The sequence below is a fragment of the Daldinia childiae genome, assembly GCF_008694065.1.
Source record: "Daldinia childiae strain JS-1345 chromosome Unknown Scaffold8, whole genome shotgun sequence".
In the NCBI taxonomy this organism is placed as follows: domain Eukaryota; kingdom Fungi; phylum Ascomycota; class Sordariomycetes; order Xylariales; family Hypoxylaceae; genus Daldinia; species Daldinia childiae.
The window spans coordinates 1,833,197-1,856,920 of record NW_022984649.1 but is presented as its reverse complement, the minus strand read 5'-3'; the positions used below and the strand labels follow the sequence as shown (position 1 = coordinate 1,856,920).

The 23,724-nt window shown below is 46.8% G+C and overlaps 8 protein-coding genes across 8 annotated transcripts; 5 read left to right on the top strand and 3 right to left on the bottom strand.

The window, feature by feature from the left end:
* Positions 1 to 476: 476 nt before the first annotated feature.
* GL218_07268 (ATP-dependent permease MDL2, mitochondrial) lies at positions 477 to 5,158 on the bottom strand (the record flags this gene model as incomplete). The annotated part of the gene is made up of 6 exons (XM_033584017.1): positions 477 to 2,535; positions 2,603 to 2,756; positions 3,767 to 4,549; positions 4,600 to 4,800; positions 4,889 to 4,980; positions 5,061 to 5,158. The coding sequence occupies 6 exons, from the start codon at positions 5,156 to 5,158 to the stop codon at positions 477 to 479; spliced, it is 3,387 nt and encodes a 1,128-aa protein (XP_033433244.1).
* A 799-nt stretch (positions 5,159 to 5,957) lies between these two features.
* GL218_07267 (Clathrin light chain) lies at positions 5,958 to 6,792 on the top strand (the record flags this gene model as incomplete). Its single annotated transcript, XM_033584016.1, has 3 exons — positions 5,958 to 6,000; positions 6,075 to 6,283; positions 6,343 to 6,792. The coding sequence occupies 3 exons, from the start codon at positions 5,958 to 5,960 to the stop codon at positions 6,790 to 6,792; spliced, it is 702 nt and encodes a 233-aa protein (XP_033433251.1).
* Positions 6,793 to 7,166: 374 nt separating this feature from the next.
* Positions 7,167 to 7,542, bottom strand: GL218_07266 (uncharacterized protein; the record flags this gene model as incomplete). Its single annotated transcript, XM_033584015.1, has 3 exons — positions 7,167 to 7,228; positions 7,283 to 7,343; positions 7,411 to 7,542. The coding sequence occupies 3 exons, from the start codon at positions 7,540 to 7,542 to the stop codon at positions 7,167 to 7,169; spliced, it is 255 nt and encodes an 84-aa protein (XP_033433252.1).
* A 538-nt stretch (positions 7,543 to 8,080) lies between these two features.
* GL218_07265 (putative pentatricopeptide repeat domain-containing protein) lies at positions 8,081 to 10,573 on the top strand (the record flags this gene model as incomplete). Its single annotated transcript, XM_033584014.1, has 1 exon — positions 8,081 to 10,573. The coding sequence occupies one exon, from the start codon at positions 8,081 to 8,083 to the stop codon at positions 10,571 to 10,573; it is 2,493 nt and encodes an 830-aa protein (XP_033433249.1).
* Positions 10,574 to 10,861: 288 nt separating this feature from the next.
* Positions 10,862 to 12,141, bottom strand: GL218_07264 (t-SNARE affecting a late Golgi compartment protein 2; the record flags this gene model as incomplete). Its single annotated transcript, XM_033584013.1, has 3 exons — positions 10,862 to 11,409; positions 11,468 to 12,021; positions 12,119 to 12,141. The coding sequence occupies 3 exons, from the start codon at positions 12,139 to 12,141 to the stop codon at positions 10,862 to 10,864; spliced, it is 1,125 nt and encodes a 374-aa protein (XP_033433250.1).
* A 1,111-nt stretch (positions 12,142 to 13,252) lies between these two features.
* On the top strand, positions 13,253 to 14,238 carry GL218_07263 (Calmodulin; the record flags this gene model as incomplete). The annotated part of the gene is made up of 7 exons (XM_033584012.1): positions 13,253 to 13,255; positions 13,366 to 13,422; positions 13,529 to 13,544; positions 13,687 to 13,812; positions 13,881 to 13,951; positions 14,005 to 14,146; positions 14,204 to 14,238. The coding sequence occupies 7 exons, from the start codon at positions 13,253 to 13,255 to the stop codon at positions 14,236 to 14,238; spliced, it is 450 nt and encodes a 149-aa protein (XP_033433247.1).
* Positions 14,239 to 15,609: 1,371 nt separating this feature from the next.
* On the top strand, positions 15,610 to 17,442 carry GL218_07262 (Mannosyl-oligosaccharide 1,2-alpha-mannosidase IB; the record flags this gene model as incomplete). Its single annotated transcript, XM_033584011.1, has 1 exon — positions 15,610 to 17,442. The coding sequence occupies one exon, from the start codon at positions 15,610 to 15,612 to the stop codon at positions 17,440 to 17,442; it is 1,833 nt and encodes a 610-aa protein (XP_033433248.1).
* Positions 17,443 to 19,100: 1,658 nt separating this feature from the next.
* GL218_07261 (Metal tolerance protein 3) lies at positions 19,101 to 20,489 on the top strand (the record flags this gene model as incomplete). Its single annotated transcript, XM_033584010.1, has 1 exon — positions 19,101 to 20,489. One exon carries the CDS (start codon positions 19,101 to 19,103, stop codon positions 20,487 to 20,489), a length of 1,389 nt encoding a protein of 462 aa, XP_033433245.1.
* Positions 20,490 to 23,724: the final 3,235 nt, after the last annotated feature.

Here is a 23,724-nt window from a genome sequence, read left to right as displayed (position 1 = left end):
CCAAAAAGACCGAGTCAATAGTATATAGGGTCAATGGCATATAGGTAGTAACAACAACGCCACAGCAGTAAAACAGTATATTTTACCCCTTTATTCATCACGCCGTAGATGTATTATTCTACAACCCTTCGAGCCATCAACCCTCTCCTTTCTTTCTATCCAAGGGTTCCGCGGACTCTATCCCGAGCCCGGCTTATGCCTCGTCGTGGTATATTTACCTAAATCGAGTGGAGTTCCGGACGCATTACTTTACACGTACATATACATACAAGTTATCAATTCATTATCACCCAAATACCCCCCTGTATCTGTGCATGTCTTATACCTGGTGACCCCTTCCCTCTCTAAGAGACGAACTTTTTATTGTAAGAGCCCCATTGAATACGCAGGAAACCAGAAAAATTGCAATAGACTTTCACCGCCGTTCCGTTTTTCATGCAAAAATTGTATGCTATGGTTTATGAGATGCGTGACTATTACTTCTCCGGTTTCTGTTTTGCTTCTTCCTCTTCCTCTTCGCCGAGCTCCTCGTCATTATCCTCCTCGAGCTCTTCTTCGATTATCTCGGATTCCGAGAGTACGGGGCCTTGCGCCTTGGTTGGGACCTCACCTCCGCTCATCTGCCACTCCATCAGCCGGGTGAATTCACTGTGTGGGTTTGCGCTGAGTTCCTCGTAGGATCCCACTTCGGCGACCGTGCCCTGGTTAGATAGCACGATAATCTTCTCTGAGCGCTTGATCGTAGAGAGCCGGTGTGCGATGGAAATAGTTGTCCTCCTGCGGCCTTTGAGTAGTGCCGCCAGAGCTAGATTCACGGCCGTTTCGGATTCCGCATCTAGAGCTGAAGTAGCCTCGTCTAAGATGAGAATATCAGGGTCCTTAATGAGTGCTCGTGCTATAGCGATACGCTGTTTCTGCCCGCCCGAGAGCTGTGCGCCCCTGGGGCCGACTTGCGTCTCGAGACCTTGCGGAAAATCGGCAATAAACCCACAATTAGCCTTTTGCGCAGCCGTTACTATCTCTGACCTCGTAGCATTTGGTTTTCCATAGGCAATATTCTCGGCCACTGTGCCAGAAAACAGTACTGGTTCCTGGGATACCATGCCGATACGGCGTCGTAGTGACTTCGCGTTCGTCTTGGTAATGTCCATGTCATTGATCTTAATGGTGCCAGAGGTAGGATCGTAGAACCTCAGTAATAAAGACGACACAGTCGATTTTCCTCCGCCTGAAGGACCGACTATGCACACATTAGTCCCCGATGGGATCTCGAAGTTCACGTTGTTGAAGATCATCACAGCAGGGCGTGTAGGGTAAGCGAAAGAAACATTCTCGAATTTGATGGGTCCTTGTGCTGATGTGACTTTGAACCCCTTAGTCGAGGAGATACCTGAGTCTCGATCTTGAAGTTCGAAGATACGCGTAGCAGCGCCGACTCCTTTCATTAGTTCTGAATAGAAGTTGGCCACGCCGAATAACCCGCCACCGGCCCAGAACGTGTACATGACAAAAGTAGTAAGATCTCCAGTTGTCATTATACCATCTCTGACGAGATTTCCGCCGAACCAGAGCAAAGCAATTATCGTCATGTTACCCATCCAGGATGTTCCAGAAAAATATGATGCATCGTATATAGACTGCTTCTTCCCAAGCTCAAAGACCTTCCTGACCTGGTTGTTGTACCGACGGACCTCCTGGGCCTCACCTGCAAAGGCCTGACTGGTTCTAACATTTCCTAAGCGTTCTTCCGCGATCTTAGTAAGAGTTCCTAGGTTCTGTTGCATCTTACGGCTTATCCTCCGAATGATGCGAGAGTACACGAAAGAGGCGCTACCGATGAAAGGGGCAGCGAGCAAGATAATAGCAGTGAGACTGGGGCTGATCCAGGCCATCAATGCGAGTCCCGCAACGCTGTTCACCATCGATCTTAATCCATCTGATACATTTTGCGTAATACTCTTGCCCACTATAATAGTGTCCGTGCCGAGCCGAGAAATCAGGTCACCGACCCTGTTCGCATCGAAAAACTCAGCATCCTGGCTATACGTCTTCCTGAAGAGCTGCGATCGTAGGCGTGTGACGACTCGCTCGCCAACGATTCGCAGTAGGACGATACGTCCGAAATTAGCGCATGCGCCGAGGGTAAGAGCCAATCCGAAAGCGCCGAAGAACTGATAGAGTGACAGGCCGAACATTTCTGTATCTGCTGCAGCTTTCGCAGTAGCAACATTCATGACTTTGCCGACAACCAGGGGGAGCGAGACGAAGAGAGACGAAGAGATAAGCAGCAATACCACGGCAATAATAAGATTCCTTGCCTCTGGCTTCGCGATCTTGATGAGGCGCCATATTTCGTTGAACGAGGCCGAGCTTTTCTTGCTATCTTTCCCATCATGGGAAAGACGAGCGCGTAAGTTGACCTGAGCCGCCTTAGAAGCTTTTTCAGTTTTGCCGAAGCCCTCGTAGGATTGCGCAACGTCTTCTACAGTCTTAGCCGCCGTTGAAGCAACGATACTGATGTCCCTCTTTTCGTTACTCGGGATAGTCACATTAAGATTCTCTCGGTTAGACGGTTGATTTGTAGATAGTTGTCTCAGCGCACCAATTGGCGATTTCCATGGCGATTTCCATGGCGAGTTCGATGTTCGTATTCGTGACGTAGAAGTAACGCCGAGCTTCGGAGAAAAGGCTAGCGGTGTTTGCGATCGGATGGAACAAGATGAGTGATAGTTCGTCTTGAAAACGGTAGGAGAAATCTGGAAGAGCGGTCGTGACGGAAGTTCCGGAGTAATTAGTCGTTTAGGGAGGACGGAGGACATATGACATGGTAAAAGGACGGATTGGTGGGAGAAGTTCTTTGCGACGCCGGCACCACGTTGCGGGAGGCTTCCCACTATAGCGCGGCCCAATGCTCCCGAAGGCATCTTGTGCGCTTTATTCTCGCCGGGTCGTCATGGATAGATTTAGGTGTGTTCCCTTGCGGAGGGTTCGCACCATCGAAGCGAAGCTGACTTGAGCTTCACTATCTTTTATTTTCGCCGCGCAAGTTTCGTTGGCAACCTCGGTGGTAAAAAGGAAAGAAAAAAAAAAGTTGAGAAGAATGCCGTCATCTACACGGAGTAATTCACTAAAACCGCTGAAGCTTCGAATTGCTTATGCATCATTCAAGTACTTGCACCTAGAGTTAATCGGCACAACTCCGGTCTGTCACGTTCAATTCCTTGTAGAGTCTAGTGCAGAGTTAAATAGGTCCTAAAGTACTTAAGTACATAAAAGGTAGGCCGGTACCTACCTAAGCTTCTAATAAACAAACTGGGCTACTCTGAATTCTACTTTCCTATACATGTTAAGAAGGGGTAAGCAAGCTAGCTAGCTTGAAACATTACGTGCATTGTCGAGAATACATATACTCGTCGAAAGGTGATATAACTAGTCGGATTAAACCTAAGATCTCCGAGGGCCAAATCGGCTGACATTGTACAATGCCTGCTTTATGAGTAGGTAAATAAGGTCTATAATTATTCTGTATGGATTACAGCCATACGCCTATACCATAAGTAGAAAAAAGACGATGTATCCTTGGTGAACGAGAATAACAGTAAGCTCGTATGATTTTGGCATTAGAAATCAAAAAGAGCCACCCTGAAACACAAAACTGGCATTAATATACATCGATTCGTCTCCACTCTCTGCTTAATATCTTCAAGACATCATTTAGGGGACATGTGCAAAGTTAGCTCGAGCCATGTCTGCCAAGATTACGAACCGCTGCTATCTCTACGAAGCATCTCGGCCACGTCCGAGTCGATGCCATCATCTTCTCCTAAGTCGGGAAAATCATTGCCATCATCGAGCTTGCGTTTCTTAGACCCGTTCATCGTAGTTGGCACCGACTTATACTGGACGCTGAGATTAGCGTGAGTGTCGGTATCCTCCACGGTGGGCGGTTGGTCGGTGGTTTCTTGGGTACTACCTGTATTATCCGTCATGTCGGCGTTTCCCGGAAAATCCGGTTCCATAGGCGGTGGTGTAAGTTCTTCAACCTCTGGTCTATCAGGCTCTGGATCTGGATGATCATTTTGGCCATTGCTGAAGTAAGGCTCATCGTCTGGAAGTCCTGCCATAATTGCTCTCTCGACCTCGGTCTTCTTATCCTCCACTTCCATTCTTCGTCTTACGAAAGTCTCTAGCTGATCTTCCTCAGATATTAGTGCGTTTCTGTTGCTGTCTAGGACTTTCTGCAAAGCTGCAACAAGCTCCCGGCGAGCCTTCACACATTGGTCTACTGCTCCTTCCGCCTGGGCTAGTGTCTTCAGCAATCCGCTTAGACGAGCAGCATACACAGGGGCCGAAGGCGCAGTACTTCCAGGGCCCAATAATTTGTCGTATTCTTGATTGGCTATGTTGACGGTAGACTTTGTACTTAGAAGTAGCTTCGTCACGTTTTGCTGAGGAGTTGTCAGGGGGGCCAGCTCCGTTGGAACAGAAGCAGATCCGAATATCGAGCCACCCAGCCCGGCCTTAGCGGTACCGCGGGCCTCATTGATTTCTTTGTATAATTAGTATAATATTGTATGTCATTAGGAAACGGGGGTTTACCTTGTACGCGAGCTTCTATCGCTTCTAAGATTGGCGTCTCGAAGACAGCACGTTCTCTCCAGACGTCAACAACCCGTTTGATTCTTTGCTGTATATCGGCCGATGCGCCCTTGTAAGCGGTGGCGACGGCTTCCGCAATAATAGGCGAGAATGCTACAACAAAATCATCTCTATGACGAGCTTTCGTCTGTTGTGCAACCTCTACAAAACTGTCAGGTTTTGAAGAAATAGGGGCAATTGGTACAAGCACAGCGGCTTGGGGGGGATCCTGTGGGTTGATAACACATACCATTGGCAAGATAGATGAGATTCAATCGCTTGTGACTTGTAGAATCTTTAAGGCGTTGGAGCCACAGTTGCACTGTTCGATCTGCATGGCGTCTGATGTCCGACAAACAAGTCAGTGATTATCTACAAGGCAGCACGGATTGCTTAATAGGCATGTGCTCGAGTTTGCCTACCTATGAAACATGATCCACTGGGATACGGACACAATGCTGTCTGCCGCCTCGGAGAGGGCAGAGAGCTTGGCCAACACAGCATCGTCGGTGTAAGCCATAATGACTTGTTGAATCGAGGGTTTGAGTTTGAGTTTGAGTAGGGATTTGTGCTGGATTGAATGGGCTCTTCTGTGAATTGGAATGTAGTTTACTTGATGAATCAATCTACAGTTGGCTACCAGGATTTCATCTTGACGCGGGCTGAAGACGCGCAGATATTTCTTAGAGGTAGACTAGCCTACTTGCGAAATATCATGAGATAAGGGAAAGTAACTCGAGTCCAGCACAAAGCAAAAGGCAGTAAGGTTGGTAAAAACCAATTCAGACAGCTGCTTGATTCTGCTTGTTTTGTTTTGTTTTGTGATATCTAGCTTAAGTAGTTGTTAGAGGTAAGATGCATAAAATGGAAGTTAGTGGAGCTATGAGCGGGAACGTACATAATACCGTAGATCTTAGATGATTGGAGCACGTGATATTAGCGTTGTACACGGGCTATTTTTACCAATTATATCAATAGGAAGTTGCCATACTTTTTCCAAGGCATCAACGTTAGGTAATTTAGTGTTTAGGTAGTACCTGGAATGATAAGATGTGGACAGTGCCCATCGCCATAATTAATGTGACTAACGCCTTGAACACACTGTGTCCTGATCCATGCATGCAACTGTAATCTGTACTTCATACAAAACATTCGGACCTGAGGCTGCAGCTTAAGCCTTGCAAGAGTGTTAAGACTTGTTCTTGCATATCATTTAATTCTCCCAAGAATCTCTACATTACAACCTCGACGTACATCATTAGTAGCTAGAAATCACCTACAAACCTACTTAAACTCCCAATCGCATTGTTGTTGTCAATATGGCAGATAGATTCCCGTCGCTAGACGACTTTGATTCTGGTGGTAAGTAGAGCTACCCCCTTACTTTTTGTTTTTAATCTAGCAATTGTCGCTCACTCCCAATTTCTCTTTGCTAGCCCAGACCGATATCCAAGATGTCGGTTCACCATCAGCCGACGATTTCCTTGCTCGAGAACGCGCTCTCCTTGGCGATGACGCCACGCAGTTTACCACGGGCAACGAGTCTGCGGCCCTTGCGGATCCCTCATCCGACGATCTTCTAGGAGGCGGCGCCGAAAGTGCCCAATTCGAGAGCCAATTCCCCGATATCAACACTCCCAACGAGGTTTGTAACTTCTGAGTTAGCTGTAGCAAGATTGTGTTCTAATGATGATCAATGAACAGCAAGTCGCACCTGGTGGTACTATCACTGGTCCGTCTGTCAGTTACAACTCTGGCTTTAACGCTTATGTCGGAGAAGAGGAGGAACCTGAAGTGATCAAGGAGTGGCGCGAAAAGAGGGATGCTGGTAACGCTCGACGAGCTGAGCAGTTTGCCGCCCAGAAGGCCGAGACTATCAAGGAAGCTCAACAGAACATTGATGATTTCTACGAGAACTACAACAGCAAGAAAGAGAAGATGATCGCGCAGACTCGAAAGGAGGCAGAAGAATTCCTAGCCAGCCGAGACGATACAACTTCCGGCGGTACGAGCTGGGAGCGCATTGCTAAGCTAGTGGATGTGAGCGGCAAAGGCCAGAAGGGCGGTGCTAGCGGTTCGGGCAAGGAGCGCTTCCGTGAACTACTGATGAGCTTGCGCAAGGACGAGAAGGCCCCCGGAGCCGAAGGATACTAGACATGTCCTTAATACTAGCATACAGGGATGACCAACTAATAGAAGTTACCAGCTGGTTGATGTATTGACAGTAATTCGAGGGTGGATTACTACCAACGTAGTCTTTGCTTAGAGAAAACATTCATGTACGAGTAAATAGCAGGCATTGTAGAGGCATATTGTGCCTTGGGCGTAATGGACTGATTTACATCAATTTCTACATCAACTTCGCGACTTCTTGGATATAAGAGGGTTGATTTATGAAGTCCTCGAAACTAGAAGGAAACTCGTAGGGATTGTATGAACAGCCGTCTATTCTTCAGCCTAACAGGACATATGTGGTCGTCCTCGCCTCTCTCGTCTACAATGCTATTCGCCTTCTCTTTTTTCCTAGTCTAGTTCTTGCCGAACCACGTGTTGTAGCCTAGAATCTTGCGTCCCATCATGTACATAGAAGCTGCAGTCATTGTTAGAATTTGCCGTATTAATATCTATAATATGATGAACGAACCTCCGAAACTGCCCCAGAGTAGGACCTGGTAAGGGACAAGTAGGTAGTTGCTTCGCGGGTTCTGCGTTATATTCGGTCAGTCGAAAATGGCCTCGGGCAAAATGCATATGAACAAATTAGACACATACGATCTTCCAGACTCGGGTGTGCTGGTTATAAGCTTGCTGGTAGAATCGCTGGTGTTGAGGCACCTTGTTTGGGGCGTTGACTAGACTGCACAGCTGGTTAGTATACATCAACGAAGCTAAACTCATTCCCATCGTAAAGATATTCGAATCCGCGCATAGACGGAATAAGGCCATTGACGTTTATATGAACCATCGGAAGGATATCTGAACGTAGGGTGCACACGTACGCCATTTTGTAGATGTTCGAGGGTTGTTCGGAAGTAGGTTTACGGATCCGAGAGTGTATGAAGAGCTGTTGTCGAAAGCTTGAATTGAAGCGATTCAAACATCGAATGATTGGATCTGGATTGGGTAGTGTTCTAATATGACTAATCGTTAAAACCTCGGCTAAGCCTTGTATAACTAGCGTAAACCCCACTAACCCCCCCTGTCCTAATGGCGGTCCAATGGGCGCAACTACGATTTTCTTATTGGCTTAAGTCGAAAAGTACCGAAATACCTTACCTAAGGTATCAATCCGATCTAAGCTGCATCTTTCAAATTTCTATTTTCCTTATGCAGCAATTAGGTCACTCTATACCTTCGGGATCTTTACTTCACCGTTTCCTCTTCTTTTTGAGGCTACTCCCGTTGACTAAGTTGTCTAGCAGTATGTGACTGTGTGGCAGTAATGCGATTGGTGAGCAAAACCCTTCGAGATGTGAAGCCAAAGCGTTTTGTCCTCCATCCTCGATTCCCACTTTCACTCCAGCGCCCTCAGTTGCATGGATATGGTATTCGGTTACCCGCACCGGAACTTGGAAATAATTCACGGTACTATTTCTCAGCATCGTCCTCGAACAACTCGGAAAGCCCTTTTGATGTTCTCTTGTCAGAACTATCCGATAAAGTCCAAGTGACACAGAAGGCGCCTACGCAGCAACAGAAGCCGACCTTTCCCCCAATTCAAGAGACGAAGCTATTTGGGAAATGGAGAGCTCTGTTGACCGACCCTTACCGTCTCTCTGTCGAGTCTGACTTTGACCGGCGCGGTCCTGCCAAAGAATGGCACAGCAAGCTGTTGGTAGACAAATTCGAAAACCGTAATGATCTTGCCTTATGGAGTGCTCTCCTGGATTACCAAAAGAGAGTTAATGGGGACCTAGGCGTTTGGGGCGTTTGGAAAGGTCTCTGGGGTCGCAAGTCGCTGTACGATGTCCAGAATCCGCTTGCGCCTGCGTTTTGGCAAACAATGTTAGAGGCCGCAGTGAAGTCCAGGGAAAACAAGTTCCTAACGAGTGTCTGGGTTTACAGCGAGTGGATGTATGAGATGCATGGTGTAAAATGGCCGCATCTCTACTCGACAGTTCTGTCGCATTTTTTGCGCACTCACCAACACCATCAAGCTCTGCAGTGGCAACTACGATTAACTCCGAACTTTTACCCGGGAGCAGACGAATTTGCGAATATAATCAAGCAGTTTGCAAATGATCAAGAGTTGTACCGTACTCCTATTCTCGAGTCCCTGTACATAATAAACTCCAATCGTCAGCTATATGATATCCTCGTCCCATATCTGTACGACTTAGGCGCATCCCGGCTAGCGGCACAATGGCGACGTACTTGCGTTCGACATGACGATTTACCACTAGCACACGTTTCTGCTCGGCCCTTTCTGAGATTTCTGAAGGGATATTTCCCTCATGTACCACTTCATCCCGAGGAATCCGCCGTGATCGACAACTTGAATTTTGAGTCAAAGGAAGATGCGGAGAAAATTGAAATATCTCGAGAATTCATGAATCGTGTGCACGGCGGAACATTCGGCATCAGCGTCAAGAATTATAACGATCGACTAGGAGCCAAGTGGCTGGCCAGCTCCTGGGTCAGTTTGAATACTGCCATATCGACAATCTCCGCTTTAGGCATTGGTGAGATTGGACCGTTGTCGTTGCAATCAATCGCGCTAAGAGAAGGAACATCAAAGGGCGTATTAAAGCGTATCGAGCAACTACGCGAGCAGGGGATTTCAGTTATCGAATCTAACTATTTGAGATTGGTCCTCTATCTAGCCAAGATGAACGATAATGAGCTTCTTCTTGACCTTCTACATAGCGACCTTCATCCGGATGTATTTGATGATGCTGAGCTACAGTCGCATCTCGTTGTCTCTACGGCTAATTCAGAAGATTGGAGGACTCATCGGCTTATGTTAGCTACACGGCTAGCAGTGATGGATAAGTCAACTCGCCAAACAGCCAACGCACTTGCTGAAACTTATATTCTGCACAAAGACCGAGCAGGGCTCTCGAAGCTCTTAGACGATATGAAGGCAATGGAAATCACACTCGATTCTAACCAGACAAGCCTCATTTTTGACAGTCTAATCAGCGAAGCTAAGTCGACATTTCTACCTGAAGACTCACTCTATTTTTACCTACCTATTTGCCGACAACTTGCGGCTATGGAAATCCCGGTACCCATTGACTGTTGGCGGAAGATACTGTTCTGTCTTGCTCGACAAAGCAGAGTAGACGATCTAGAAAAACTCAGTATTGAATTGGCAGATATGTTTACTTCCTTCCAGTCTTCTCGCCCGGGTTTCGCTCCTGTACACCCAGAAGATATACCGGAATCCATGAAAAAGCCGCTATCCGGTGTTGAAAATCTCCTGGGTGTATATGTTCCTTTGGACTTGCCAATCCAGGCACCCCTGCATCCGTTACGCCAGATATTCGATAATAAGCTATTAGGGACTATCGTGCGCTATTCATTTTACTCCTCCCCGAAACAATCCAACGAAATCACTCCCATGCAAGGTCATCGTCAACGATATCTAAAATCCGGCGGCGGTCGAGCTGTTAGATTGCTACGAAGTCTTTACGACCGGGGCGTTCTTATTGAAAAAACCCACTTAGTTGCTCTGATTAAACTACGCCTAATCACCTTCTATGGGCCTGGTTATCCAACGAGGAGAGGATGGCAAGTGGCCAGAGCGAACAATAGTCTAACGTTGAAGGAAATGAAATCTTGCCTGGATGAGGCTTGGGGAGAAGAACTCCTTCCACCGCTAGAGAGGCTCCAAGAGGAGATTGAGACTCGCGGTCGTAAGTTGATGATACGAGATAAACAGTATCTACAAAGTATGGGGAGGACAGTACCTCAACTTCGTATCGTGTTGTAGCATAGATCTAACGCCTACTTATATGTACATATACAATATACAATAAAGATACCCACATATTTATATAGATCATAGACGAGAGGGTATACACCTTCATAAGACAGAATTAAGATTTAAATAAACTTGTCTGATACAGGATTTCGTCAGTGCCTCCCATGCCCATGATAGGTGGCTCGACAATTCCAATTCGAATAGCTCAGTGACATGGCCTGAGCTAAAATATGATATACCGTATTTCCTACAAACGTCCCAAACGTACAACAAGCATAACCCAGAAATGCTTTCTCATCAGCCCCCGTCACCACCCCCGTCAGTCCCTCCATCATTACTTCCCCCCTCACCACCACCACCACCACGGCCTTTCGGTTTCAAGGCCAGGAGTATTATAGCGCCAACGATGAGCAGGACGAGTAGGAGGATAAGTTTGCGCTTAGTAGTCTTCTTCTGGTATCCGGCGGCGACGACGAGTTCGCGGTCGGCGCTCTTGACGTCGGTGGCCATGCGCTCGACGTTGTAGTCGATGCGGTCGAGCATCGTGCCCTGGTCAATGACCATCGTCTGCAGGTCCCGGAACAGGTCCGACAGCTCGATGATGCCCTGCGCGATATCCTCGATCTCGCGCTCGCGCTGGAGGATCACCGCGTCGTTGGAGTGGAGCTGGCGCTGCTGTGTCGTCTGCTGCAGCGCGGACTGCGAGTACGACCGGTCGGCGTCGGATTCGAGGAGAGACGGGTCCGCGGCGTAGTTGTTGCTATTGCTGCTGCTGCCGCCGAGGGGCGTCGAGCTGCGCTCGCCGATGGGGGATGTGGCGCCTAGACCGGACATTCCGCGGAGCTCTGGAGCAAGTGTTAGCACAAGGGGTCTAATCGCCAACGTTTTCAAGGGCGGAATTACTCTTTAGGTATGCGCTTTGCTTTTTCCTGAAGCCGGCGCTTGCCTCTTGCACCCGCGTCGCAAGGCTTATTTGTATGTTCTTGGCCATGGTCTCCTCGGCCCTGGTCATGCTGCCGCTCTGCTTGCCGTCGCGCACCATCTGCTCGACGCGCTGGATGCAGCGATGGCAGTCGTGGAAGGCCTTTGTGATGCTCTGGGTCAGGCGCTCGATCTCGCCCTCTTCGGCCTTCTTGGCCTCCTCGTCGTTGAAGCCGGGCAGCACGTGCTTCTGGTGTAGGCGCTCGAGGGTCTGCGACTTGCGGGCGACTTCGGCGAGTAGGTCCGAGACCTCGTCGTTGATGTCGGCCCAGCGCGGGGGTAGCAGATCCATCTCGATGACGGCGTCGCCGTCGTCGTGGTAGTCGGCGCCCGAGAGCAGGCCCTGCTGGTCTTCGGCGCTGGTGCCGCTACCGCGGGCGAATTCCGGGAAGCCATTTCTGTCGCTGCTGGGGCCGGGACCGTATCGCGTCTTCTTGGCTGGGTGGTGGGCGTAGGATTGGCGGTAGGATATATAGCTACATTAAGTTTCGGTTGTAAGTCTTAAGCGACATCGTGGATATATATATATATATATAGGTACCTATATATATATAACGAGTGGGCTAGGCTCACAGGTTGGTGCGGTCTCGCCACATGGCGGACGCGGATAGAAGGTGTTAACACCCTCACTTTGGCTATTCTGATACGGATGGGAAAGGAAAGGAAAGGAATTGGGTATAAGAGACGATATGGTAAAAAACTAGAAAAGCGATGTTATGTTAAGCGTTAAGCCGTTAGTAATCGAACGATAAAAAGTGAGCATCGAGTCTACATAGATTCAATATTGTATATTGTATATTGTACAGATTTACAGTGTACTTGGTATGTATGTAGATGTAGAATTGCCAGCTCCCTTACAGCTGACGTAGCTCCGACCAGTCTGGCCCGTACTCTCCTTTTTGGGTTGCAGGGCTGACGAGCATTCCGCACGAACATCCGCATATAGATACGTGCATGTAGATTCAATATTCGGGTTTGATTGGCATTTAAACGTGCGTTAATGGTTCGGATAGATGCAAGTCAATAGGTTAGCCTATTACATGTACCGACCTACTAACCTCCACCGCTAATAAATATGCCCGAATAGTGTAGTATACATACATAGCATGAGCTACATCTTATAACGCACGGTCCTTCTAGTCGCACCATATGTACCTAACCTACCTAATACTTCGTAGATATGCATTTGATTAGTTATGTAGGACTTGATAGGACTTTAAGTATATGTATACATGTAATTCTCATAAATTTGATATGTTGCAGTTGTATGAGGTAATAATAGAGAATAAAGATAAAGAAAGTACCTAAATAGAGAAATAGAGAAATAAAAGTCTAACCCTCTTGGTTTAAGGTACTTCTCGGCTGCCTCTATCCGTACGTATAAGTCCAAAGTGGCTTCCCCCCTACCCCCCCTTAACTTTTAAGGAGGTACCCCCTAATAACTTCCCGTACAAATACAAAAAATAGCCCCTCCATCATCCACCTCCTCCCCACTATTTTTATGGAATCCAGCCCTGCCTTGTTCCTAATATTATTGAGCCAACCCTTGACGCTTTTCAAAACCAGAGGCCCTTCTTCCTCCTTGGCAAACTTACAACTTCTGTAGTTAACTGCGATAGCGAACAAGTGACACTCGTTCTTTTCGCTCCCTTACAACTTCATCATAAACTTATACATATCTATCGCATTTCGAAAAACAGCTCAACCATGGTATGTCTCTACTCAGACAGTCACCGCCAACCCAGAGAGAACCCCGCCGATGAGGGGCTCTAAGGAGGTGAAAATAGGGCTCGCGCTGACCTCGTCTTCTACCATCACAGGCCGATTCTCTGACCGAAGAGCAAGTCTCCGAGTTCAAGGAGGCGTTCTCCCTCTTTGTAAGTGTTTCCCAGATCTATATTATTTCTTTACTCTTCATAGCTATCAATACTAGCTACTAAATTGTCTCGCCTTTGATGACGTACCCGCTAATAGCTCGCATAGGACAAAGACGGTGATGGTAAGTTACTATCTCGATATTGACAACCATACTACTTTTGCTTGAATCGATAAAAGCAATTATACCACAAATACCTTTGTCTACTTCGCCTGCCTCGTGCCTTTATACCAACGAACCAAGTCGACTAACCTATGACTGCCAGGACAAATCACAACAAAGGAGCTAGGTACCGTCATGCGATCGCTGGGTCAAAACCCCTCCGAATCTGAGCTTCAGGACATGATCAACGAAGTCGATGCCGATAACAATGGAACCATTGACTTCCCTGGTGAGTTTGTTGCTGCCTGGCGCAAAGTCGTACCACCTCGGAGCCTTACTGACGTTGGGGTCGCACAGAATTTTTGACCATGATGGCACGCAAGATGAAGGACACCGACTCTGAGGAGGAGATTCGAGAAGCGTTCAAGGTTCGAATCTCTTAGCCACGCAAACAAATACCCAGTCGCTTATATTCAAATAGGTTTTCGATCGTGACAACAACGGCTTCATCTCTGCTGCTGAACTCCGCCACGTTATGACTTCTATTGGAGAGAAGCTCACTGATGACGAGGTTGATGAGATGATTCGCGAGGCTGACCAGGATGGTGACGGCCGCATCGACTGTAAGTAAACACTCCTTATAAACTAAATGTTCTAACCATACTAACTTGCACTACTAGACAACGAGTTCGTTCAGCTAATGATGCAGAAATAAAATGGAGAAAGAAAACAGGAACTTGTTAGACCTTAGCTAACCTGTTGCCGTCATACCCACTTCTTATGTTGCGATGAGCTTTTTCCTTCTCTCGGGACCGTGGCCAGTGGGACGCTATTGATTGAGCTGACATTGCCAGCTCGGGTGGTGATATACACATGAATGGTGTTAGGCTGAAAGACGGGCAGGATCTCCTCCACCAACGGCTGTCTTGACTCTATATTTCCCGATAAACAATAGCACGTCAATCTTGGTGTGACTTAACGTCCCCTCCCACACTACTATTTTGCTATTGTGAAATTTCTAAGTCTCTAATCTTACGACCGGAGTCTTGTAGTTTGTCCCTTATGTAGCATTTGATTAACTTGAGATACCGTCCCTCATCTAGTATTGTTTTTGCATGATGACTTCCTTCATAACCTAAACTCTTTAAGATACGATATGATAACCTCAAGGGTCTTCGCAAGGGCTTAAATATGAAAAGGTTAAATATAGCTAGAACTCTTTGACTTATCTAACTCTTCATGGGGCTAGATGTTTAAAATGACAGAGTGTTACCTCTAAATTATATGTTATGTTAAACTATTCTTATAGATATGCCTACAGCGCTTAGTCTACAGATTAGGTCATGCTATAACAGATACCTTTAATATAGATGCTTTTTATATTTTTGTTCATTATAATCATACAGGGTCGATGGTGCTACAGTTAGAAGCGAGATTTTGGAACGGAACAATTTACATCTAGTTAACTACTAGATAACTCTAGAATTAATCACCTTCCCTCACTTACTGAAAAAATTATCAACTATGACAACAGTTGCAGTTGTTCTGAAGACTTTACTAGGTCAATAGTCTTTATCTATATATTTATCTAAAGGAGCTTGGGCCAGTGACTATGCGGTGGAGAATGGGGATAACCTTATGTGGCTTACGGAAGCGGAAGCGGAAACGGAAAACCGGGAGCTTGACAGGGAAGCTCCGTCATGTGAACCCCTTTTTTAAAATTCAAGTTTATTTTTCTTTCAATTCGGACTTTACTACCACTAAAAAAATACCACCTAAATAAAGACTCCCTTAACTGCGTCCCACAGAGTCCCATTCCGCGAACCATGACATAAACCTCGCCCCGCTACTCGAATCCATAACAGTAATAAATTCATTCATCTGATGTTTAGCTACGAATTCAAGATCTCTTACCAGCTTACCTCTAGGAAAGCTGACCTTTTCGTCAGTTCTCCGGGCTGATATTATACAATCCGTGCTCGAGCGATGTGAATATTTGCTTCCTTCCGACTGCATTCGCTAGCTTTGAAGCCTTGTTAGAGTAATATACGTTAGATCTACGTCCCAATCCGATATAGGTGCAGCCATGGGTGTTCGACGAGTCCGAATACTTCTTGCTGCGATTACCATCTGGGGACTTGTGTCTTGGTACTATAGCTGGCACCCACCCGCCGGTTCGGGTGTTTTTAGTCATACACGCCGTCCGGGAAATCGTCCTACGTCGGCTTCGGTTGGTTCCAAAGGCCTAAAGTGGGAAAAGCGTCCACCTCAACACCCCGTGGAAAAACTCGCTACGCTCCCGACCAACAAGCCTTCCAAACGAATACCGCGTGTGCAAGTTGCGAGACCGAAGGAGACTGCTTCTGATAAGGAATTGCGGCTACGAAGACTTGCTGCTATCAAGGATAGCTTTAAACACAGTTGGAATGGGTACAAGAAATTTGCATGGGGTCATGATGAGATCAAACCCCTCTCGGGGTTGTATAAGGATCCCTTTGCCGGGTGGGCAGCAACCCTGGTTGATTCCTTAGACAGTCTATGGCTCCTTGATATGAAAGATGATTTCGAGTCTGCGGTAAAGGCTTGCGAGACAATCGATTTCACAACTACGGAGACTCGTGATATCAACATTTTCGAGACGACAATTCGATATCTTGGGGGTTTCTTAGCGGCATACGAACTAAGTGAGAAGCAATATCCGGGCCTTCTTAAAAAGGCGACTGAGGTTGCTGATTTGGTGATGTCATGTTTTGACACACCGAACCACATGCCCATAACGCGGTTCCCCTGGAAGGAATATGCTAGGGGTAAGCCACAGGTCGCTCCGGGACATGCTCTGTTAGCCGAAGTCGGGTCACTAAGTCTTGAACTTACGAAGCTATCCCAATTAACTGGTGATATGCAATATTACGATGTCGTACAAAGAATAGCCGACGGCCTAGAAAAAGACCAAAAGACTACTGCGCTACCGGGGATATGGCCGATCATAGTGGACCCCTCAAAGACGCCTCTTAAATCTTCTGGAGACTCATTCACTCTCGGTGGAATGGCCGATAGTACATTTGAATATCTAGGAAAGCAGTACTTATTGCTCGGAGGCGCTCTTGATCAGCCTCGCAGGATGTATGAAGACTTTATTGATGTTGCGAAGAAACATCTTCTCCGTCGTGCTTTAAATCCGGACAATCTCAAGCTACTCTTCTTCGGCGACACTAGGGTTGTCTCGATGCCCGAGGGCGGCGAGCAGATTGTGAATACCCCGATAGCGCAACATTTAACATGCTTCGCAGGAGGTATGGTGGGTATGGCAGCTAAAATCTTCGATCGCCCGTCAGACCTAGCTATAGCAGAGCAGTTGACGGAGGGCTGTGTGTGGTCGTACAACCAAACCGACTCAGGCATTGGACCCGAGCTATTCCGCTTCATCCCTTGTGACCCGGATGTTACTAAGGACGACTGTCAGTGGAGCGAGACGCGATGGACGGAGGCAATTAGAAAATTTTGGGGTCGCAATATGAAGGGCGATACGCTTTCTGACAAGCAGGTCAAAGACAACATCATAGAGGCGCGGCATCTGCCTCTCGGTATGGTTAATGTTGACGACCGTCGGTACTTACTGCGGCCCGAGGCCATCGAGTCCGTGTTTATGATGTGGCGCATGACAGGAGATCCCAAATACATGGAGCAGGCGTGGGCCATGTTCGAAGCCGTCGATAAGTGGACACGATCGAAGTACGCCGCGGCAGCGTTAGATGACATAACGGTGAAGAAGCCGGTGCAGGTGGATAGCATGGAGAGCTTCTGGCTTGCTGAGACACTCAAATATTTCTACTTGATCTTTGGTGATTGGGACTTGGCAAACTTGGACGAGTGGGTATTGAATACCGAGGCGCATCCTCTAAGGCGAGCGGATGCGTGAGGGTATATGGTTAGGGTGCTCAGTATATGAAGGATAGAGGACCGGACTTGATACCCCTAGAGGAAACTATATATGGGTGGTATAAACGTTGGATGGAAATGATTTGGATTGGGCTGGACTAGATTAGGGGACTATGATAGAACTGCAATATTGCGATGACTTGTCTAGATTACTATTTGGCTGAGTAGAGAAGTGAGATGTATGGTATTGCTACGCATTTCCAAATATGAGAGGTTATGAATAGTAACAGCCTCAGTTTTAGTGTACTGGATCCGCCCTTAAAGATATTGATATGCTTTAAACTTGGTTAAATATTAGAACTCGACCTGTGATAAATTCATCAAATATATCAGATAGATGTCGCAGTTCTTATTAAACCTTCCGAAAATCGCATGTCCTTCATATATGTACGTACTGTATGTACTAAGGTACTGCGAATATGTAGGGATCCCTTTTGGACGCACAGCATTTCCCGACGGGACCCGAATTCATCAGACGATTTTACCGTTACAGCAGCCCTTGTCCTGGTATATATATATAAAAGTTCGACCCGATCCGTTTGACATCTGCATTGATTTTTTTAAGTTTTGTTCACTCTTAAGCCGCACAGACAAAAACTTTCAATCTTCCACAACAGAAAGTTCAATCAACCTCGTCGGACGAAAAAATCGCGCGTCAGCTCTTCGCCTCGGGCGGCCGAGGTTGAATTAATTATTCACAATTTCAACATTTTTTTTTTTTTTGCAGGCTTGCTATGTAACTTGTCCCTTCTCCACTTACGGTCAGCTTACGCTACGCTACGTAGGTTACCCGGGTTAGGTACCATTGTCTTGTCTATCTCGTGTAGACAAATCACAATGGCGGATTTGAGCGCGTGTTGGATTGCCGGAGTTGGCACGTTTTTTTTTGAGTCGGCGTGGCGTGGGCTTGGGCTTGGGTATGGGTATTTTGCCTTATCCCCCATCTCCGCTCTTCGCATTTCGGCTCTTTGCCACACGAAGCTAAGCTCGTTCGTCATAGTGTGATCATTCTTGGAGTCGAAGGATAAAGGTTAGGTATGGTAGGCTGGTAGGGTAGACTAGTGGTTATTTACCGCTTTCTCACCGCTAAAGCTTGGAGTTGGAAATGTTGGTAATGGTAATGATAATGATAATGGCAATGGCAATGGCAATGGTAATGTCGTGACTACCTTATCTTTTATTTAGTTCCCGCTCAATAGTCTTGTTAGTGCTTGCACATCTACAAATCTACCTTACATATTTACGTCACTAAAGTTCCCTACAAAGACTTTATTCTTTCTATTCTATCTTACATAATTGTACTACATTTTATGAGACACGGTACTTGTAGCTCTTGCTTACAAGAAATTACTTTAGTTCAAATCAATAATCTTCCATAATCACAAACAGGTAAGCTTCATATTTGATAATTTCAAATTCACTAACTCTGCGTAAATAGAGACCAGCAACGTCGAGAACATTAAACATATTCTCCTCTGACTCTGGTACTCTAGGAGTGGGGATCTTATAAATACTTATCCTCCTCCTTTTCCCCCTTGCGCATCACAACTTATACATATTCTAAGCCTTATCTAATTCCTCACCTACAGATAGGAGTAATTGGCATCTCCGGTTGTATGTCCGAGCTCTCTTAAGGCTATGACATCTAACAACTCGCCTTCTGCGGCCTCGCGCTCGCATTTAAGCGATTACCAGCACGGGCAAGCTTCTAGCTCGCGGTCCTCGGTCCATACACCTGTATCGCAGTCTCATCACTCCCCTGTCCCTCACCACAATGCCACAAGCACAGGTGTAGAAGCCATGGATGAGAACGGTGATCACCCTGTAGCTCGCCATCCAGCTAGTACAGCTACAGATATTGAGTCGCAGACCGGTCCTAACCGCTATGGCGGCAGTGACCCTTATAACTTGTCTTCGGCCTTCAAGACGCCTGAGCAGCTAGACGAGATCAAAGCTAATACCGCTCGCAAGCGCACGGGTGCTGTCAGTTCAAGTATCGGCCAGCTTACATCCAACCTCCGAGCACGAAGGGTCCAGACCTTCTACCACAAGCAGAATGACACGATCAAGCAAATGCTCAAATCGGTGGAGGAGCACTCCACCGAAGCCCAGAACGAGGCCGGTGACGACAACCTACGGGTTAAGATTGCTGTCATGGGCTCCTTTGTCGCCAATGTATTCTTGGCAGGTCTACAGATCTACGGAGCCGTATCTTCCGGCTCTCTATCTCTCTTCACCACTATGGCAGACGCCATCTTCGACCCCATGAGCAACCTCACCCTAATCCTTGTTCAGCAGTCTATGAAACGGGTAGATCCTAATAGGTTCCCATCCGGCAAGGCTCGCCTGGAGACGGTGGGGAACATCGCGTTCTGCTTCATGATGACGGCCGTGTCCGCCATCCTAATCGCCTTCTCATGTCAGGATATCTCGAACCGCCGAGGCACGACTGAAGTTAACAACTTCCACTTGCCTTCGGTGATTGCGGTGTGCGTGGCTTTTGCAACGAAATTTGGCCTGTTTATGTACTGCTGGGGTATTAAGGACAAGTACAGCCAGGTGAACATCCTGTGGCAGGACCACCGCAACGACCTCCTAATCAACGGCTTCGGTGTACTCACTTCCGTCGGCGGATCGAAGCTAGCATGGTGGCTTGACCCTATGGGGGCGATCATCATCTCGCTGATCATCAGCGGCGCGTGGCTGCACCAAGCCTTCGAGGAGTTCATGACGTTGGTGGGGCGCGCGGCCGATATCGACGTCCACCGCCTCATCACGTACGTGTGTCTGACGTACTCTGATGCTATCCTCGGCATCGACACCGTCCGCGTTTACCACGCCGGCCCTAAGCTCATCGCCGAGATCGATATCGTCATGGATCCCACCGACCCGCTGCGCATTACCCACGATGTTTCAGAGGGTCTGCAGACCGAGCTTGAGAAGCTTCCGAATATCGAGCGCGCTTATGTTCATGTTGACTACGAGACTACGCATAAGCCGGAGCATAGCTTCCGCAAGGATCTATGATCGTATGTGTTGTGAGGTGGCATGGTATCTACCTACAAGGAGTCCGGGACAAGATTAGTTGCCGGCGATATTCAAATAGCGCAAGCGTAGTGAATTATGAGGTATTTGAGCATATGGTGAACCGTTATGGCGTTTTTTTACGTAGAGGAGTGGGAAACGAACGCGGGAAAGAATAAAAGTCGTCCCCGGGAAAGATATGGGCGTAGGGTTATCAAGGTAGTAGTAATATTTATTAAGTCCATAAGCCTTCACTTCTAGCAGTAGAACACGTTGGCGAGAGCAATATGCTGGCAGCCAGTATTGGAATCAGAAGGTGGGATTTCGGTCTCGAGGGTGTATCACAACTGGTTTATAGTGGTCTGGGCGAGGTTTCTGCTCGGGCTTTTCGTGAACCTCATATCAGATATCCAACACACCTCAGAGTATTCCTAGATGTTTATATGTTCAAGCTTGCCCTGCGTGTATTATTATTCTAGGAAAGTGTAGTATTATAAACTCCGGAGACCTATAGTTAAAGGGGTCGGGTCGGTATGACTCGCGATACTTGATAATAGATAGAGGTTGTCTAATAAGTAATACGAGGCTAAGTTACCAATTTCCATCCTATAGGAATCCCACCCCAACCCTCTTCCCTACCTTGATATAATAGGCCCTCCTGACCAAGATAAATTGCGAGCAGGTTACATGAACGCAGACACGTCATCATCAATAAGTAGTTGCAAGCCAATCAAGATGTGTTAGTTGGTAGCCTCCCTCGTTGTCCGAAGATATAAGATCAGTCATCGTAACGTAAGATCGTATATCCAAAGGATTTTCGCCCAGTGAAAACTTTTCACCGAGAACTAGGGGGTATTCGGAAGTCTAACTACGCTACTCGAGAGGTATCATATTACCTTCACTACCTAGCCCTGAGAAATTTCCCGGATCTTGCTTTTCCCACGCTCTATCCGCGCTGAGATACAACAAACCCGTGGACGTAAGGAAACAAGATTAAGTGTGCTGGCGGGTGTGGTTTAGGCAGCCAGACAGATATGAGCAATCTAAAGAATCAGAATCTCATCGGTGCCAACTCTTTCTTACGGCCCGGTCTGCCTAGTATCACTTCCCTATGTCTGCCACAATCATATCCCTTCAGTACTGCAGTTTTATCCTTGAAGACTTCAATACGAATATGAGCATATACGTCCCATATTCTGCTTGATAGAGGTAGCCAATGTGGCTGGCTATAATATGGGAAACATAATTTGACCAGCTGTGGTCCCGTTGTAGTCCATTTCTTTAGGTTCAATAACTTTCCTTTTATGATGGGACATAAATCGAGCCACAGTGGACAATTATCGCGACAGGCAAAGACAAAAATGATAGAGGTCACATTGGAGATGGTCGATCGCCGTAGGCTCCACAGGAAGAAGTTCATGGGACAGAATGGTGCCATATAGGGCACTCCATAGCGCCCACGTCGTTAGTATACAATATAAGTTTTATTTTGTATGAACTCAGGGGACGTACAGACTACGAGGAATTTATTTTTCCTGTAAACAATAGGAGTTGCCTCTGAATTTACCTGCTTGCAGGTACGTAGCAACTCTATGTGTGGCATTCGGTGGGGGAGGCAGCGAAGCTCGCACGTAGGCAGTTGTGGACGGTGCCAATAAATCTGGCGACGTCTCGATGATATTATAATATCATCCGGTGAGCATAGAAGATACTCATATATTTCTAGACGTAACTCGAACGGGAGTTCGAGGAATGGGGAGTTGGCCCCTGAGCTACCTGTATCGTCATCGCCGATGTGTGTAGTAGAAGGGCCGACCTGATAGAGAAGGCGTTCTCATTAGTTTCATTATATTATATCGTAAAGATAGCATATCGTTAGAAGGAAGTGTAATGAGTATAGACACGACCAGTTAATGTATATGAGTATATTATTAATTATATGGTATATTATCGAGTACCCCAGTACGCGGTCCGGGGATATGAAGAGCCATGGGGTCGGGTTGTAGTAACGCACTTGCGTGTCTATATGATATAGACTTGACGATCGCATATATTCTAGAGATATCAAGTCCCATGGAATGGAAATGCATCGTGCTTACTGCGGAGCTCTCACTAGTACGGCTATATTGACCGCTTTCCGTGGTCACCACTAGAGAGGGGCGAGTAACCTTCTTATGAGGATCTCTCTTGTTTCCCGTTCGTAACATGGCGCTTTCGAGTCCGGTCCGGCCCGCCGATAGGGAGCAGAGAAAATAAGAAAGATCCACACTTCCCGGTGGTCCGACTAGTCTGCTAGTTTGGTGTATAATGAATAATAGATGGATAATGGATGAATAATGTTTGGAGAAGTTTTTGAAGTCGAATGGCCGCGATGCCTTAAATTTTTCAAGATGCTTCTAACCTATAAGAGACGTCGGCGTTATCAAATAATTTGAAGTTGGGCAGTTTTCCGTAGATACCTTGATATGTTAGGCAGATGTTGGATGGACCAGCAATAAGACTGCATAGTGTATGTGTAAAGAAATATGGAGATATGGAGTTGTGGAGTTGTAAAACCCAGACCATTCGGAATTCATAGGAGGGAGCATTGAAGATCTATGTACGAAGTACCTGTATGGATACGTGCACGTAACTAGTGCACATGTAACATTGAATGCTAGAACATTGGAAGGCGGGATGTCTGGATGTGTGGCAATTTAGACTTTCCCTAGATTCCTCAACCATTTTTATTATTACTTCAAAGAAAGGAAAGAAAAGCTAGAGTTGTTTCCCAACTAGGGATTTTTAGTTAAGTCTATCGATGCTGGTTAACTGGTTAACTACATGTAATCACGGGATTCTCCAAGATCGCTTTGCGGGGCTCCCCCAAACTTGACCCCTGATTCGCCATCGGATAGTTCCATTCAAATGAAGTTACGGTTATAAGAGAAGTGTCGTCATTCTACCAAGCCGCTTACATAACTATATATACATGTGTGCGTGTATTAAGCTGGATTATATAACTTGAATGCATAATACGTGTATCTCCGAGTTTGAATTGTCGGGATCGACATGCAGAAATATGTACAGATCTCATGTGTGAAACAATACTTACATGTGCTTAGGTGGATAGGTGGATGGCATATGTACCTCCTTGCTTAAGAGGAGTAGATTGGGTAGATTGGCAGATTGGCAGATTGGTTGCACTAACCTAAAAGTCCTTGGGTTTGTTAAACATGTGGTGCGAACCATAACGTTC